Raw genomic sequence first — 13,463 nt, forward strand, 5'->3', positions numbered from 1 at the left:
AGTTAAAGCTCATTTACACTTCAATGTTTGTTATTTCATGGTTCAGCCTCAGACGTTTTAATCAGAAGCTTCATGATCTTTAGCTTTAGCACGTCTCTCATCCTGAAACTGTGACTCAGTGTTTCAGTGTTAATCTCAGACTTCATAAAACATTACGTAAGATTGTTGGAAAAACAAATAGAATACATCTCCCACAATGCATCTCTTCCCAACAGTAACCTTTTCCTGATGAAGTTTATTGGCCATGTGTCTAAGAACTGTGAATTAATCTATATATATAATATAAATGTAGAGTATAAGTAAACTAGAACATCCCTTTAACAACAGTCTCCTTATGAACACATTGAAATTCACTCGAGTGTCATTGGATCAAATCAAACTGATGAATATCAGTCTGATAGTTTTCATCATTATTGTTTTATGTCACAAAAGGTAAAGAAAGAGATCATTGATTCCTGGATCCGCCCCCTGATCCAGATCTGCATCTAAATTTAACGAGTTCCTCTGTGACCCGAAAACCTTCCTGCACAGGTTCACTGGACATTTCTCCAGACGAACGATATGAAAACAAAGAGACAAAGACATGAAACTAACTTTCAAAAGTCCAAACTCTCCAACAAAGTGTTTTCACTGCAAACCCACAGAACCAGGTTCAGTTTGATCCAGACCCAGAACTCCTCCTCTGCTCTGAGGAACCTTTCACATTCTGTATATGGATATAAAAGTTCATATGTATTTATGTACATTCATAAACTGATTTAATAATGTTTTCATCACAGCCTGAGCATCGTCACAGTGACACAAGCAATTTCCTGTCCTGATTTCCATGTGGAGCCGGAACAGGAAACAGTCGTGATGTTGTTGAGTGACAGCTGTGCCTCACAGTGAGGGAGCAGCTGATTGGTCGATGCAGAGCGGAGTGGACGTGTTGTAACGTTTGACCAGGTCCTGGATGGAGACTGGACCCGATCCGTTCACAGCACGGTACCAAGTACTAGTGTCTTTAAGCGGATGCTGCCACTGGTAACCAGTGAAGGAAGTGGGGGAGCGTGAGTGAACTCAGGTTAAAGACCAGTGAAGCTGCTGGTTTCTGAATGAGCTGCAGAGGTCGGAGGGCAGCAGCAGGTCGAACTACCAGGAAGGGGGGGCAGTAGTCTAGGAGTGAGATGACCAGGGCCTGGGGGGGGGACACAGAGTTGTCAGGTCGTCGGTAGGAGGAGTCTTTCCCTGGAAGGAAAGTAGTTCAGTCTTATCACTGAGAGACGTCAGACAGACAGATTACTGCTGCTTCCTGTGTTTCAGGGGAAGAGAGAGGATTAGTTGGGTGTCATCAGCGAAGCTGTGGTAGGAAAAGTCCTGTGAGTGACTGACAGAGAGAAGAGGATGGGACAAATCAATGTTTTATATCATCAAACACTGATACTGATTCGTCTGTGAAACACTTGTATTAGATGATTGTTATCAACTAATCTCTCTTTACCATATTCAATCAATCACATTCTATCAGTCTCATATTCCCAGTTTGTCTCATATTCCCAGTTTGTCTCATAGATGTTCACAAGGAGCAACTCCCTCTGTTCTTAACTCAACTAGAGTCAAACAGAAACTTAGTGATCAGTGAAAAAATCTCAGTCCCATGTGAGGATCCTCTCCCAGGACACACACATGCTGATGGACCTGAACACAACAACACAACAACAGGATTCACTACATGAGAAGAACCAGTTTGTAACTTCATTTTTAAATGTTTATACATAATTTGTGATGAAGATGATGGAGCATGTGATGAGACATGTTGATCATAGTCCTCCATCAACTGACACCATCAGGATCTGGATCCACCACCAGGATCTATGATGTGGCTGCAGCTGTGATCCTGGAGCTACAAACGATCAGCTCAGATCTCACATGTCCCATCAGCAGTTAAAAATACTTCTTCATGTCTGTCCTGTCGTTGTTGAGGATCCTTTGTACCGGTGTGTTGTGGGTTGTTCCTTTTACTATCGTTCAATAAATAAAGTGTTTTATCTTTTGATCAGCTGACGACGTCAGGTCTCGTTCAATCTCTGATGATGAACTAATGAACTTGATTTTATAAATTGTAAATCAGCAGAAATCTGGTTCCCTATTTTCGGATTCTTTCATGTCCAGTTGGATGTTGTTCCAGCTCCAGACGACACTTTGTCTCATCTCCCTTCAGATCCACATGTTGGCCTGCAGGCGAATCAAAGCCTCGGCTCCAACTGGAGCTGGAGCAGCAGCTTTTCATGTGTTTATATGAAGAATCTGTTTAAAGAGTTTAGTTCAAACATGAAGATTAATTTATGCTCAACGTTAGAAACAGAAACAGGCCGAGCCCTTCATTGACTTTGTGCTTTCATCTGGACATGTGTGTATGTATGTCTACATTTATATGTACATATATACGATATGTCTATATATAAAACCCTCTGTAGGTTCTAGTTATTTTAGCTGACGTGATGTCACATGTGAACTTTGTGTTGAGGAAACTGAAGTGTGTTTGTGAAATTGACATAAATCCTGTTTTGACCCTTCAGATCATCTTCCTTCAGGTTCACAGATTCCTGATGAATCGTTCTGATGGTCTCACAATTTATTGATAATTGCTCAGTTTCGTGATCATATTGTATCACAGGCCATGTGTGGCTACCCTGGGTTCCCCCCCTCATGCTGTACCGATGTAAAGTGCTGAGTATTCCTATGAGTACACACGTGTCAGGTTGAACTGGGACGCTTACTGTGATGAGGTGACCAGTTAAAAGCAGCAGCGGAGGAGGAGGCTGCCGTCGTTCGTCTTCTCTGACTCAGAAACACGGACATCCTCCTGTGATTCATCATGAACTCTTCACGAGTTTCTTATTTCACTCTGGCTGCTTATGACTCTGGACTGTTGAGACACTTGTTCTTTATCACTCTCATCTGTATGTATGTTGTGATCCTTTGTGCCAATGTGCTGCTGATTGTAGTGATCTGTATGAACAGAAGTCTCCATGAACCTATGTACGTGTTCCTGTGCAGCCTGTTTGTAAATGAACTGTATGGTAGCACAGGGCTGTTTCCTCTGCTCCTGCTCCAGATCCTCTCAGACGTTCACACTGTTTCTCGTCCTCTTTGCTTCCTGCAGATCTTCTGTTTGTACACGTATGCGAATGTGGAGTTTTGTAATTTAGCCGTGATGTCGTACGACAGATATCTGGCCATTTGTTGTCCTCTGCAGTACAACACACGTATGACGGTGAACAGAGTGGCCGTGCTCATCGCTCTGAGCTGGCTGTTCCCGTTTGTGGAAGTTGCTGTGATGATTTGTCTGAGTGCACCGTTGCAGTTGTGTGGAAACATTATCAACAAAGTTTACTGTGATAATTACAATGTGGTCAAACTTGCCTGTTCCGACACCTCAGTCAACAACATCTACGGAACCATTTACTCCACAGTCATCGTGGGTGGAGTCATCTTTTCTGTCTTTTTCACGTACGTGAAGATTTTAAAAATCTGTCTCTCTGGTTCTAAGCAGACGAGACAGAAGGCCTTCAGCACGTGCACCCCCCACCTGGTGTCGCTGCTCAACTTCTGCTGCGGTGCCACGTTCGAGGTGTTTCAGAGCAGGTTCGACATGCGCAGCGTTCCCAACGCGCTGCGCGTCTGTTTGTCTTTATACTGGATCACGTGTCAGCCGCTCTTCAACCCCTTCATCTACGGACTGAACTTGACCAAAATACGCATCTCATGTAAAAGTCTGCTCGCTGGTAAAATGTAACTTTCATGGTAAATCTAGGTCTGAATGAAATATCTGAAGATGTTTTTATTAAGAGTTGATTTCAGTGAAGATGATGCAGAGCTGGTTTGATATGGTGTGATGATTAGAACTGAGGAACAATAGAACTCACATCCCAGTTGTGATCGCTCTTTGTTCCTCTTGTGTAGAAACACTTCACTCGTGTTTTACTCGTCTTCATCTGAAATCTGGTTTCATGGTGTTAGACTTGCTCCTCACATGTGCCCGACAGTTTGACTCCTGATCATCAGAGGATGTGGCTCCTTGTTGAGATCCATGAGACAAACAGGGATTCATGAATATGAGACAATACAAATGAAACTTCATTGATTGGTGGATTTTATTGTAGAAACAAATGTTTTTTATAAGTATGGATTTCTTCTATTCTGCAGAACGTTCCACAGCAGAACATCAAGGATGCTTTTTTTAACCTGAAGAATTCTGCCGTAGATTTAATGTCAAATATTCTCAGATTATGGTTCCTGTTATTATTATTATAAGTTAAAATAAATGACAAAATATAAACATGAGTCAATGTTTCAATCGCATAAACTTGCAAGAAACAAAATCTATTGTGAAACGATTTCATATGAATAAATGTGTGAAGAGGGTTCGGCCCATCAGTCTCGTTTCTCTCTTTCATCTCATAAAAGAAAACTGAGAGATATGATTTCACATCTCTCTGATGTTTTCTAATCATCACACTTAAAACTGATCTTTATAAAAAACGGATGAATTCATGTTTCTGTTCCTGGATCAACGGGCGTCGCTTCTTCTGCCACAAACAAGTTAAAACACTGCGTCACTAATGTTGATGTTTGTTGTCGGGTCGAAGGATTCGTGACAAATGGTGCTTCCTGCCAACAGCTGTTTAGACTCCGCCCCCTTTATACCAAACATCTGTGATGTTGATGGACAGGACTTAAAGGTACCGCCTCTTTGAGGAGAACCTCAGAGCTCCCCTTCCTGTTCTTTGCAGATGATGTGGTTCTGTTCTTCAGTTTGTAGCCAAGTAGGAAATAAATGGAAAGTCATCACCTCCAGATCTACTGACTGTTAACAAATATCAGCTAGCAGCCATCTGCTCACAGCTAAAAGCTAACTATCAGCTAGCAGCCATCAGTTAGCACTTAGCAGTTAACAGGTACCAGTTACAGTTTTTCTCTATTGCTTAAGCACGATTTTCAAAACAGGGCCCGGTGTTTCACACACTACACACAATCAGCACAACCACACACCCAATCAGCAGAACACCTCAGATCCTTTGCAAAACTAAACACTCTTGTAAAAACTATACACTTATTTATCAAAACCATATTTTTTTGCCATATGAAACACACATGCTTCATATGACTTAATTCTGCTCTAGCCAGTTACACACTGCTGTTACTAACCTTAAACACTTTTAGCAATTCCAGTTCTCAGTGATTAGAGTTCTATAAGTGAAGTACTCTGAGAAAGTGCAAATATACAATAAATTCACCAAACACAACACAAGACCAATGCTGCAGACTCATGAAAATATCATTTATTTCTCTTCATATCCCCAAATCAGTCAACATGTCAACATGGAGAATCACAACATGTCCCAGTTGTCATGCTACTACAGGAGTGTGCATAACACTGTAAGCTCGACAAATATCAGACAACAGAACATTGTGTATCCAGTACAGTTTCAATGAGGGGAACCTGAGCCTGGGGCTGGAGATCGTAAACCCTCCACCACCATGCAGAGAATAACTCTTTGATTGGGTTTAGAGACGGAGAGTATGGTGGAAGGTATGGTTCTGTAAACTGTGGATGGTGTTGAAACCAGTTCTGGACCAGAGCAGAGCGGTGGAATGACCCATTGTCCCAGATGACAGTGGATTGCATCTGGTGCCTGTGATTTACTGCTGTGACGATGTTGTGTAATCGGTCCAAACATGTGAGAATGTGAGTTGTGTTGTAAGGACCCATGTTGTCGTGACGGAGGAGGACCACATTCTGTGTAGTGGCAGCACAAAGGGGGATGTTACCCCCACGCTGCCCTGGGACATGGATCATAGCCCCGTGGACAATGATATTTCTGCCTCTCCTTTTTGATTTTGTCCTATGAACCCTGCCTCATCTATGAATATGAATTCATGTGATTTCCTCATCATCCATCTGTAAAACTCAGAAATACAGTGAAAGACAAGATTGTGTAGTTCAGCATTGGGTCTGGAATACAGTACATTTACATTATGAAAGTTACGTGTGCAGTATGAACATCACACACACCATCATTACTAATGCCACAGCCGCAGCCTTCTCCTCCTCTGTGGATTCTCCCTCTCACCCTCACTCTTCTTCTTCTTTGAGCACAAGCTCCATTTAGGTTGAAAACAGGTGAACTCAGCTGCTGCATTTTTAAAGTGCTTAAACCTGATTGGTGTGTCTACAATTAAGCAATCATGTGTTTGAACACCTGATGGCTGTGTTTAACCAATTGGCCCATAGGGGTGGGGGGGGGGGGGGGGGGGGGGGGCATTTGACAGGCAGTGCTTAGGAATTGCAAGGAAGTGACATCTTGATATCCTTCTGTGTTTAATGTATACAAGTGTGTTTAATGTTTTGCAGATCATTGTGTGTATTGTTTTGCAAAAGTGTGAAGCTGACATTGTGCTTATTGTGGTGCAGATCTGGGCCCAAGTTTTGCTCCTTGAGTGTCAGGTTTGATAATTGTGTTATACTTTTGATTTTAGTGTTTATGCAATCGAAAAAAACTGTAACAGCTATCTCATAAGAGCTAATAGCTAACAGGCCACTGCTAGCTAAATTCAGAAATGAATATCATCACCTGCTTTTTAAAAACATTCTCACAATATTAAAGCAGAGTAAAAATATTTATTATCAACAGAGTTCAGATGATTCAAAGGATGAACAAAGTCTGTGTTTAAAAAACATAAAATATAAAAAAGATAAAAGATCAAATATAATAGATAAAGGATGAAAACATAAAAACATAAAAACTTAGACTTATAAACTTATAAACGCAGAAAAATAAAATAAAAACATAATAATAATAAGATAAAAGATATAAGATTAAAGATAGAAAACAATGAGATTAAAGTTCGTTTCATGTTTTACCAATAACAAAATGTTTACATGTGATGCGTATCTTAGTGCTTTTCAGTCCGTACATGATGGGGTTAAACAGCGGCTGACATGTGAGCCAGTACAATGATAAAAAAATACGCAACATATTTGGCACATGTTTCATATCAAATCGATTTTGTGCAATTTCAAAGAAACAGCCACAGGAGAAGTTGAGCAGCGACACCAGGTGGGGTGTGACGGTACTGACGGCTTTTTGTCTAATCTGTTTGGAACCAGAGACACAAACTTTTATAATCCTCATGTACGAGTAAAAGATGAAAAGAACCAGGAGAACAGTGGTGAGAGTATAAAATATTCCATAAAGATTGTTGACTGAGGTGTCAGAGCAGGAGAGTTTGACCACAGAATAATTATCACAGTAAACTTTGTGAATCACGTTTCCACACAGCTGCAGAGAAAAGCTCAGAGAAACCAAAACAAAAATAGAAACAAATGGATAAAACCAGGATAACGCGATGAGCAGGGCGACTCTCCTGGAGGTCATACGTGTGTTGTACTGCAGAGGATAACAGATGGCCAGATATCTGTCGTACGACATCACGCACAAACTACTGAACTGGACACTGGCATACGTGTACAGACAGAAGATCTGCAGGAAGCAAAGAGGACGAGAAACAGTGTGAACGTCTGAGAGGATCTGGAGCAGGAGGAGAGGAAACAGCCCTGTGCTACCATACAGTTCATTTACAAACAGGCTGCACAGGAACACGTACATAGGTTCATGGAGACTTCTGTTCATACAGATGACTACAATCAGCAGCACGTTGGCACAAAGGATCACAACATACACAAACAACACCAGCACAGCAAACATGTGTTTGAAATTTGCAGTGTGGACGTATGCAGTGAGGACGAAATGTGAAACACGTGAGGAGTTTATCATCATGAATAAAACTGATGATTTGAATTAATGATTCACATGAAGAATAAACATTATAAACTCAAACCTGCAGGAAAGTTTTTAAACTGTTCTTTGCAAAGATGACAAATATTTCAAAGTAATTTCATGAGGTTCAGTGTAAACAAACTTCATATGAAGTAATGATGAAGCATCAACACAGAACCTGATTCCCTCAGTGAAGGCAACAGAAAGGTTCAGTGAGCTGCAGCTCTTTTTATAACCGACTCCTCTGGTAAACAACTGCTCAAAATAAAAGCATCAGTTACAAAACAAAGGCTCTGCTTTTACTTTGAAGACAAATTGCCAAACAGGAAGTGATTCTACAAGTGGCAGTGTGTGTGTATTGTATTATGTTTCATTGTTTTACCTATAAAATATGAATATTTGATGATTTGTACTTTTTACATAAACTATCAATAAAAATCAGTCAGATCTTAAAATATGATATTTTAGAGGGATCCTCACATGTGACTCTCTGAAGTTTCTACCTTCTTTTCTCCCGTTACAGTTTTTTTCAATTGCATAAACACTACATCAAAAGTATTAAACAATTATCAAAACCTGACACTCCAGGAGTAGGCTTCACACTTTTTGCAAAACAATACACACAGTGATCTCCAAAACATTACAGTTTTTCTCTATTGCTTAAGCACAATTTTCAAAACAGGGCCCGGTGTTTCAAACACTACACACAATCAGCACAACCACACACACAATCAGCAGAACACCTCAGATCCTTTGCAAAACTAAACACTCTTGTAAAAACTATACACTTATTTAGCAAAACCATATTTTGTTACCATATGAAACACACACGCTTCATATGACTTAATTCTGCTCTAGCCAGTTACACACTGCTGTTACTAACCTTAAACACATTTAGCAATTCCAGTTCTCAGTGATAAGAGTTCTATAAGTGAAGTACTCTGAGAAAGTGCAAATATACAATAAATTCACCAAACACTACACAAGACCAATGCTGCAGACCCATGAAAATATAATTTATTTCTCTCCATATCCCCAAATCAGTCAACATGTCAACATGGAGAATCACAACAAAACATGTCCCAGTTTCAATGCTACTACAGGAATGGTAAATGGTTTTGTATGTATATAGCACTTTTCTAGTCTTGATGACTCAAAGCTCTTTACAGTACAGTTTTACATTCACACACACATACAGTGCATCTAATCGCAGCACTTTGTTATTCTAGTGGGGGGGGGGGCATTCGGGGTTCAGCATCTTGCCCAAGGACACTTCTGCATGCAGATGGGTCAGACTGAGGATCGAACCGCCAACCTTCAGGTTGGAGGACGACCACTCTTCCCCTCAGCCACAGCCGCCCAGAAGTGTGCATAACACTGTAAGCTCGACAAATATCAGACAACAGAACATTCTGTGTCCAGTAGAGTTTGAATGAGGGGAACCTGAGCCTGGGGCTGGAGGTCGTTAACCCTCCACCGCCATGCCGAGAAAAACTCTTTGATTGGGTTTAGAGACGGAGAGTGTGGTGGAAGGTATGGTACTGTAAACTGTGGATGGTGTTGAAACCAGTTCTGGACCAGAGCAGAGCGGTGGAATGACTCATTGTCCCAGATGACAATGTGTTGCATCTGGTGCCTGTGGTTCACTGCTGTGATGATGTCGTGCAATCGGCACAAACATGTGAGAATGTGAGGTGTTACATTATAAAGGTTACGTGTGCAGTATTCAACATCACAGTGCTAAAGTGAACAACACATACCTCCACATACTCTATGTGTCTAAACCTTCTCCTCCTCCGTGGATTCCCCCTCTCACCCTCACTCTTCTTCTTTTTTTGAGCACAAGCTCCATTTTGGTTGAAAACAGTTTTTCTCAGTTGTTAACACACAAAAAGCGAAAATTCGGCACAATTTGCACAACCTTCACTTCATGAACCAATTGCTCAACCCAATTTGGCACTACTTCACACTCCCTTATCTGCATTAGACTCTGACTTTCCTTCTTTACACTCTGATGTCAATTACACATCACCTTGTTGTCAAAACACTACACACAATGTTCAGTTGTTGCACACACTTCTCAAGTAAAATCTCAAAGCAACAACCTACAACACACAAATACTCAAATCTCTAAACATGCAGGTCTTTTGAGCAATTTCACCTCATTTACACAGCCGAACAGGAGACTGAAACTGTAGATATGGTTCGTGAGAACAACTCTATCACACTCAGACAAATAAAAACTAGGATCCTGGCTGACCATGCTACATTTAGAAACGTCCAGATCCTCAGCCTCTCTACATTGGAGCGTGTTCTTCATAGGACTGCCATGTGGATGAAACAAGTGTTCAGGGTCCCATTCGAACGGAACACAGACATCAAGGAGTTACAGTGAGAGTTTGTGCTTGTAAGTACCAACATTCAGCTCTGACACATGCATGTATTGTACCTGTAATCCAATATTGTTCCTTTCTACAGTGTGTCACTGTAGCCCACTGTGTTGACCTCTCTGTGTCCATACTGTAACTTGCATTCTCATGCTGTCTGTGTCAGTGGATCCAGGAACATGACACAGCTCATGTGTTGAACCAGTACATCTTTATTGATGAGGTGGGATTCAACCTGGTGAAGAGGAGGTGACGGGGCAGAAACCTCATTGGCCAGCGGGCCAGTGTTGAGGTCCCCGGCCAGCGTGGTGGGAACATCACTATGTGTGCTGCAATGAATCACCATGGGGTCTTGCACCGTCACACCCACCTAGGGTTCTATACTGCTGCCCGTCTCCTCGTCTTCCTGGATGGCCTGTATGACCTGCTGGTACCACCTGACCAGACAGATGACCCACAGCTGATCCATCACGTTGTCATCCGGGACAATGTGAGCTTTCAAGTGCCTGAGTGGTTCCAGGACCACCCACATCTCTCCGTTCTATACCTTCCACCTTATTCTCCTTTCCTGAATCCCATTGAGGAATTATTTTCCGCTTGGAGGTGGAAGGTATACGAACGGAACCCACAGGACCGGGTCCCACTGCTCCAGGCCATGGAGGAGGCCTGTGGCCACGTGAGTGTCGAGGCCTGTCAGCATTTTGTGTGTGAGGTTTTTAGTTTTCTGTGTGCAGTTTTGAGAAAGCCGTTATTGTTTTGAAAAACAGTTGCAGAACTGCTGAAGATGTGAAATGTGTAACCTGCATCGTCTCACATGTACTTTTAAAGTCACAGTTTGTGAAGTTTGTTGAATCTAGAAAATGAATGTTCTCATGAATTGAATTAAAAAGAGTGAAAGTCTTAATGTAACTGAAGCTGTTGATATAAGTGAACATGGAGGTTAAACAACAAATAAGAAGAACTGATTTATGAAACGTTTTATAAACCTTTCTTAAGTTGTTGTGTTGGGGTTCATAGGATCAGAACCAGAATGTAGATGATCAGGCTGCAGTTAGCAGCAGTTAGCAGTAGCTAGCACTAGCTAGCAGCAGTTAGCAGTAGCTAGCAGCAGTTAGCAGCAGTTAGCAGCAGCTAGCTGTCGTTAGCCAGTTAACACAGCATCTGACACCACAGATCAAAGGATTCTGATACAGGGACTGGAACCACATGTTGGGACCAGTGGAATATTAGACTGGTTTAAATCATATTTACCACATAGATTTCCGTGAGTTCATGTTAACACTGACTTCATGCACACACAGGTTAGTCCTGGAGTTCCTCAGCTTTGTCTTAAAATTCAGATTTCAATACTAAATTACATCCCAGAAATTTAATCTAAGTATCTACTTCAATATTTTCAGCCTTAATGAAAATATCAGCATTGATGACCTGCTAATTGTATTTAGAAAATGTCAGATCAATCCACAGTGTGATGAAGGCTTGACAGTTTGCTGATAGTTGTGGAGTGGACTGTGGTTCTGAGGGTTTATCCTCTGGTGAATATTTTGTTGCTGTGACGTCTCCTGATCTGAAGGTTTAAAGAGGTGGATCAGAGTCTGAGCTCAGTGACTCTGAGCTTCAGAAGAAGTGTCATGAAGGCAGCGGTGAGCTTCAGACTCTGTCACAGTTGTTTTCTCGAGAACCTGTTTTGTGGAGTTTCACTGAATTCAGTCCACGTGAAGAGAATCATGATAAACGCCACCATCGTTTCTTATTTCACTCTGGCTGCTTATGTGGACTCTGGACTGTTGAGATACTTGTTCTTCACGATGGTCCTGTCCTTGTACTTGTTGATCCTTTGTGCCAACGTGCTGCTGATTGTAGTTATCTGTATGAACAGAAGTCTCCATGAACCTATGTACGTGTTCCTGTGCAGCCTGTTTGTAAATGAACTGTATGGTAGCACAGGGCTGTTTCCTCTGCTCCTGCTCCAGATCCTCTCAGACGTTCACACTGTTCCTCGTCCTCTTTGCTTCCTGCAGATCTTCTGTGTTTATTCTTATTCTTGTGTGGAATTCTTTAATTTAGCCGTGATGTCTTATGACCGATACCTGGCCATCTGTTGTCCTCTGCAGTACAACACACGTATGACACAGAGAAAGATCACAGTGCTCATTACTCTCACATGGTTATCGGCCTCTGTTGTGTGTTTTGTTCCATTAACAATGACTGCCCCTTTACAGCTGTGTGGAAACATCATCAACAAGGTTTACTGTGATAATTATTATATCGTCAAGCTGTCGTGTTCCGACACCTCAGTCAACAGCTTCTACGGACTCGCTGCCACCTCTTTTGTAATCGTATCTCCTGTGTCGCTGATATTTTTCTCCTACATGAGGATTTTAAAGATTTGTTTCTCTGGTTCCAAGCAGACGAGACAAAGAGCTGTCAGCACCTGCACCCCCCACCTCCTCTCTCTGCTCAACTTCTCCTTCGGGGCTTTCTTTGAAATCATACAGAGCAGATTTAACATGAACAACGTCCCCAACATGTTTAGAATCATTTTATCTTTGTACTGGCTCACATGTCAGCCGCTCTTCAACCCCTTAATGTACGGACTCAACATGTCGAGGATCCGCAACATCTGTAAAAATCTCATCTTTGCTTCAACTGTCTTTTCTCCTTAAATATGTTGTGATGCTTAAACACGGAGACGAAGCTAACGGAGTGCTGGGACTGTTTCGCTTCTGTAAATGAAGGAAACGATGATAAACAAGTTTTATTAAACTGACAAATCTCTCATCACATTCTTTATTTGCTGTGAAAGAAACAATAAAAAGTTGGAAAAGAAGTTCTTTAATTCTTCTTTTGCTCTTGAATCCATCTGATGACGACTGCAACGTTTTCTACAATCACAAACCAACTGGAGAATTGTGAAAATTAACTTTAAAGTTTTTATGTGTTTTTTGTGTATTGTACTAGAAACAGCTGTTTTGTGTAAATTTTATAAATCATAAAAATATTACTGCAAAGATGTTTTCACAATCTTTAGTTTTCATCCTAAAGAACAAGATTATTGTCAGACTCACTTTTTCCTTCACCTTCAAAAACAGTTTTACCTCGATCTCTAAAGAACGTGTCACAAACTTAGGCCCGAACATAATTTAATATTTTACTTTTTTGTTGACACTTCTCCTTTTATCTTTTTCCACACAACGTGTATAAAGTAATAAAATGAAAGTAAACAAAAGTCAAATCAATAAAACAAATATTA

General features: G+C 41.2%; 3 protein-coding genes across 3 annotated transcripts; 2 read left to right on the top strand and 1 right to left on the bottom strand.

Moving 5' to 3' along the window:
- The first annotated feature begins 1,908 nt into the window (after nt 1–1,908).
- Nucleotides 1,909–3,778, top strand: LOC128440639 (putative gustatory receptor clone PTE03). Its single transcript, XM_053423410.1, has 2 exons — nt 1,909–1,929; nt 2,855–3,778. Exons 1-2 carry the CDS (start codon nt 1,909–1,911, stop codon nt 3,776–3,778), a joined length of 945 nt encoding a protein of 314 aa, XP_053279385.1.
- Nucleotides 3,779–6,896: 3,118 nt separating this feature from the next.
- On the bottom strand, nt 6,897–7,823 carry LOC128440611 (olfactory receptor 10R2-like). Its single transcript, XM_053423377.1, has one exon. The coding sequence runs from the start codon at nt 7,821–7,823 to the stop codon at nt 6,897–6,899; it is 927 nt and encodes a 308-aa protein (XP_053279352.1).
- A 4,018-nt stretch (nt 7,824–11,841) lies between these two features.
- On the top strand, nt 11,842–12,876 carry LOC128440370 (olfactory receptor 49-like). The gene has a single exon (XM_053423054.1). It carries the CDS (start codon nt 11,842–11,844, stop codon nt 12,874–12,876), a length of 1,035 nt encoding a protein of 344 aa, XP_053279029.1.
- The last annotated feature ends 587 nt before the right edge of the window (nt 12,877–13,463 follow it).

The sequence above is a fragment of the Pleuronectes platessa genome, chromosome 5 (genome assembly GCF_947347685.1).
Source record: "Pleuronectes platessa chromosome 5, fPlePla1.1, whole genome shotgun sequence".
NCBI lineage: Eukaryota > Metazoa > Chordata > Actinopteri > Pleuronectiformes > Pleuronectidae > Pleuronectes > Pleuronectes platessa.

Bases quoted from the DNA above. Each gene is read 5' to 3' on its own strand.
- LOC128440611 (XM_053423377.1), bottom strand. From the start codon at position 7,823: ATGATGATAAACTCCTCACGTGTTTCACATTTCGTCCTCACTGCATAC.
- LOC128440639 (XM_053423410.1), top strand. From the start codon at position 1,909: ATGTCCCATCAGCAGTTAAAA. The intron at 1,930-2,854 runs ATACTTCTTCAT...CTCCTGTGATTC, and splicing joins TGTCCCATCAGCAGTTAAAA to ATCATGAACTCTTCACGAGT.
- LOC128440370 (XM_053423054.1), top strand. From the start codon at position 11,842: ATGAAGGCAGCGGTGAGCTTCAGACTCTGTCACAGTTGTTTTCTCGAG.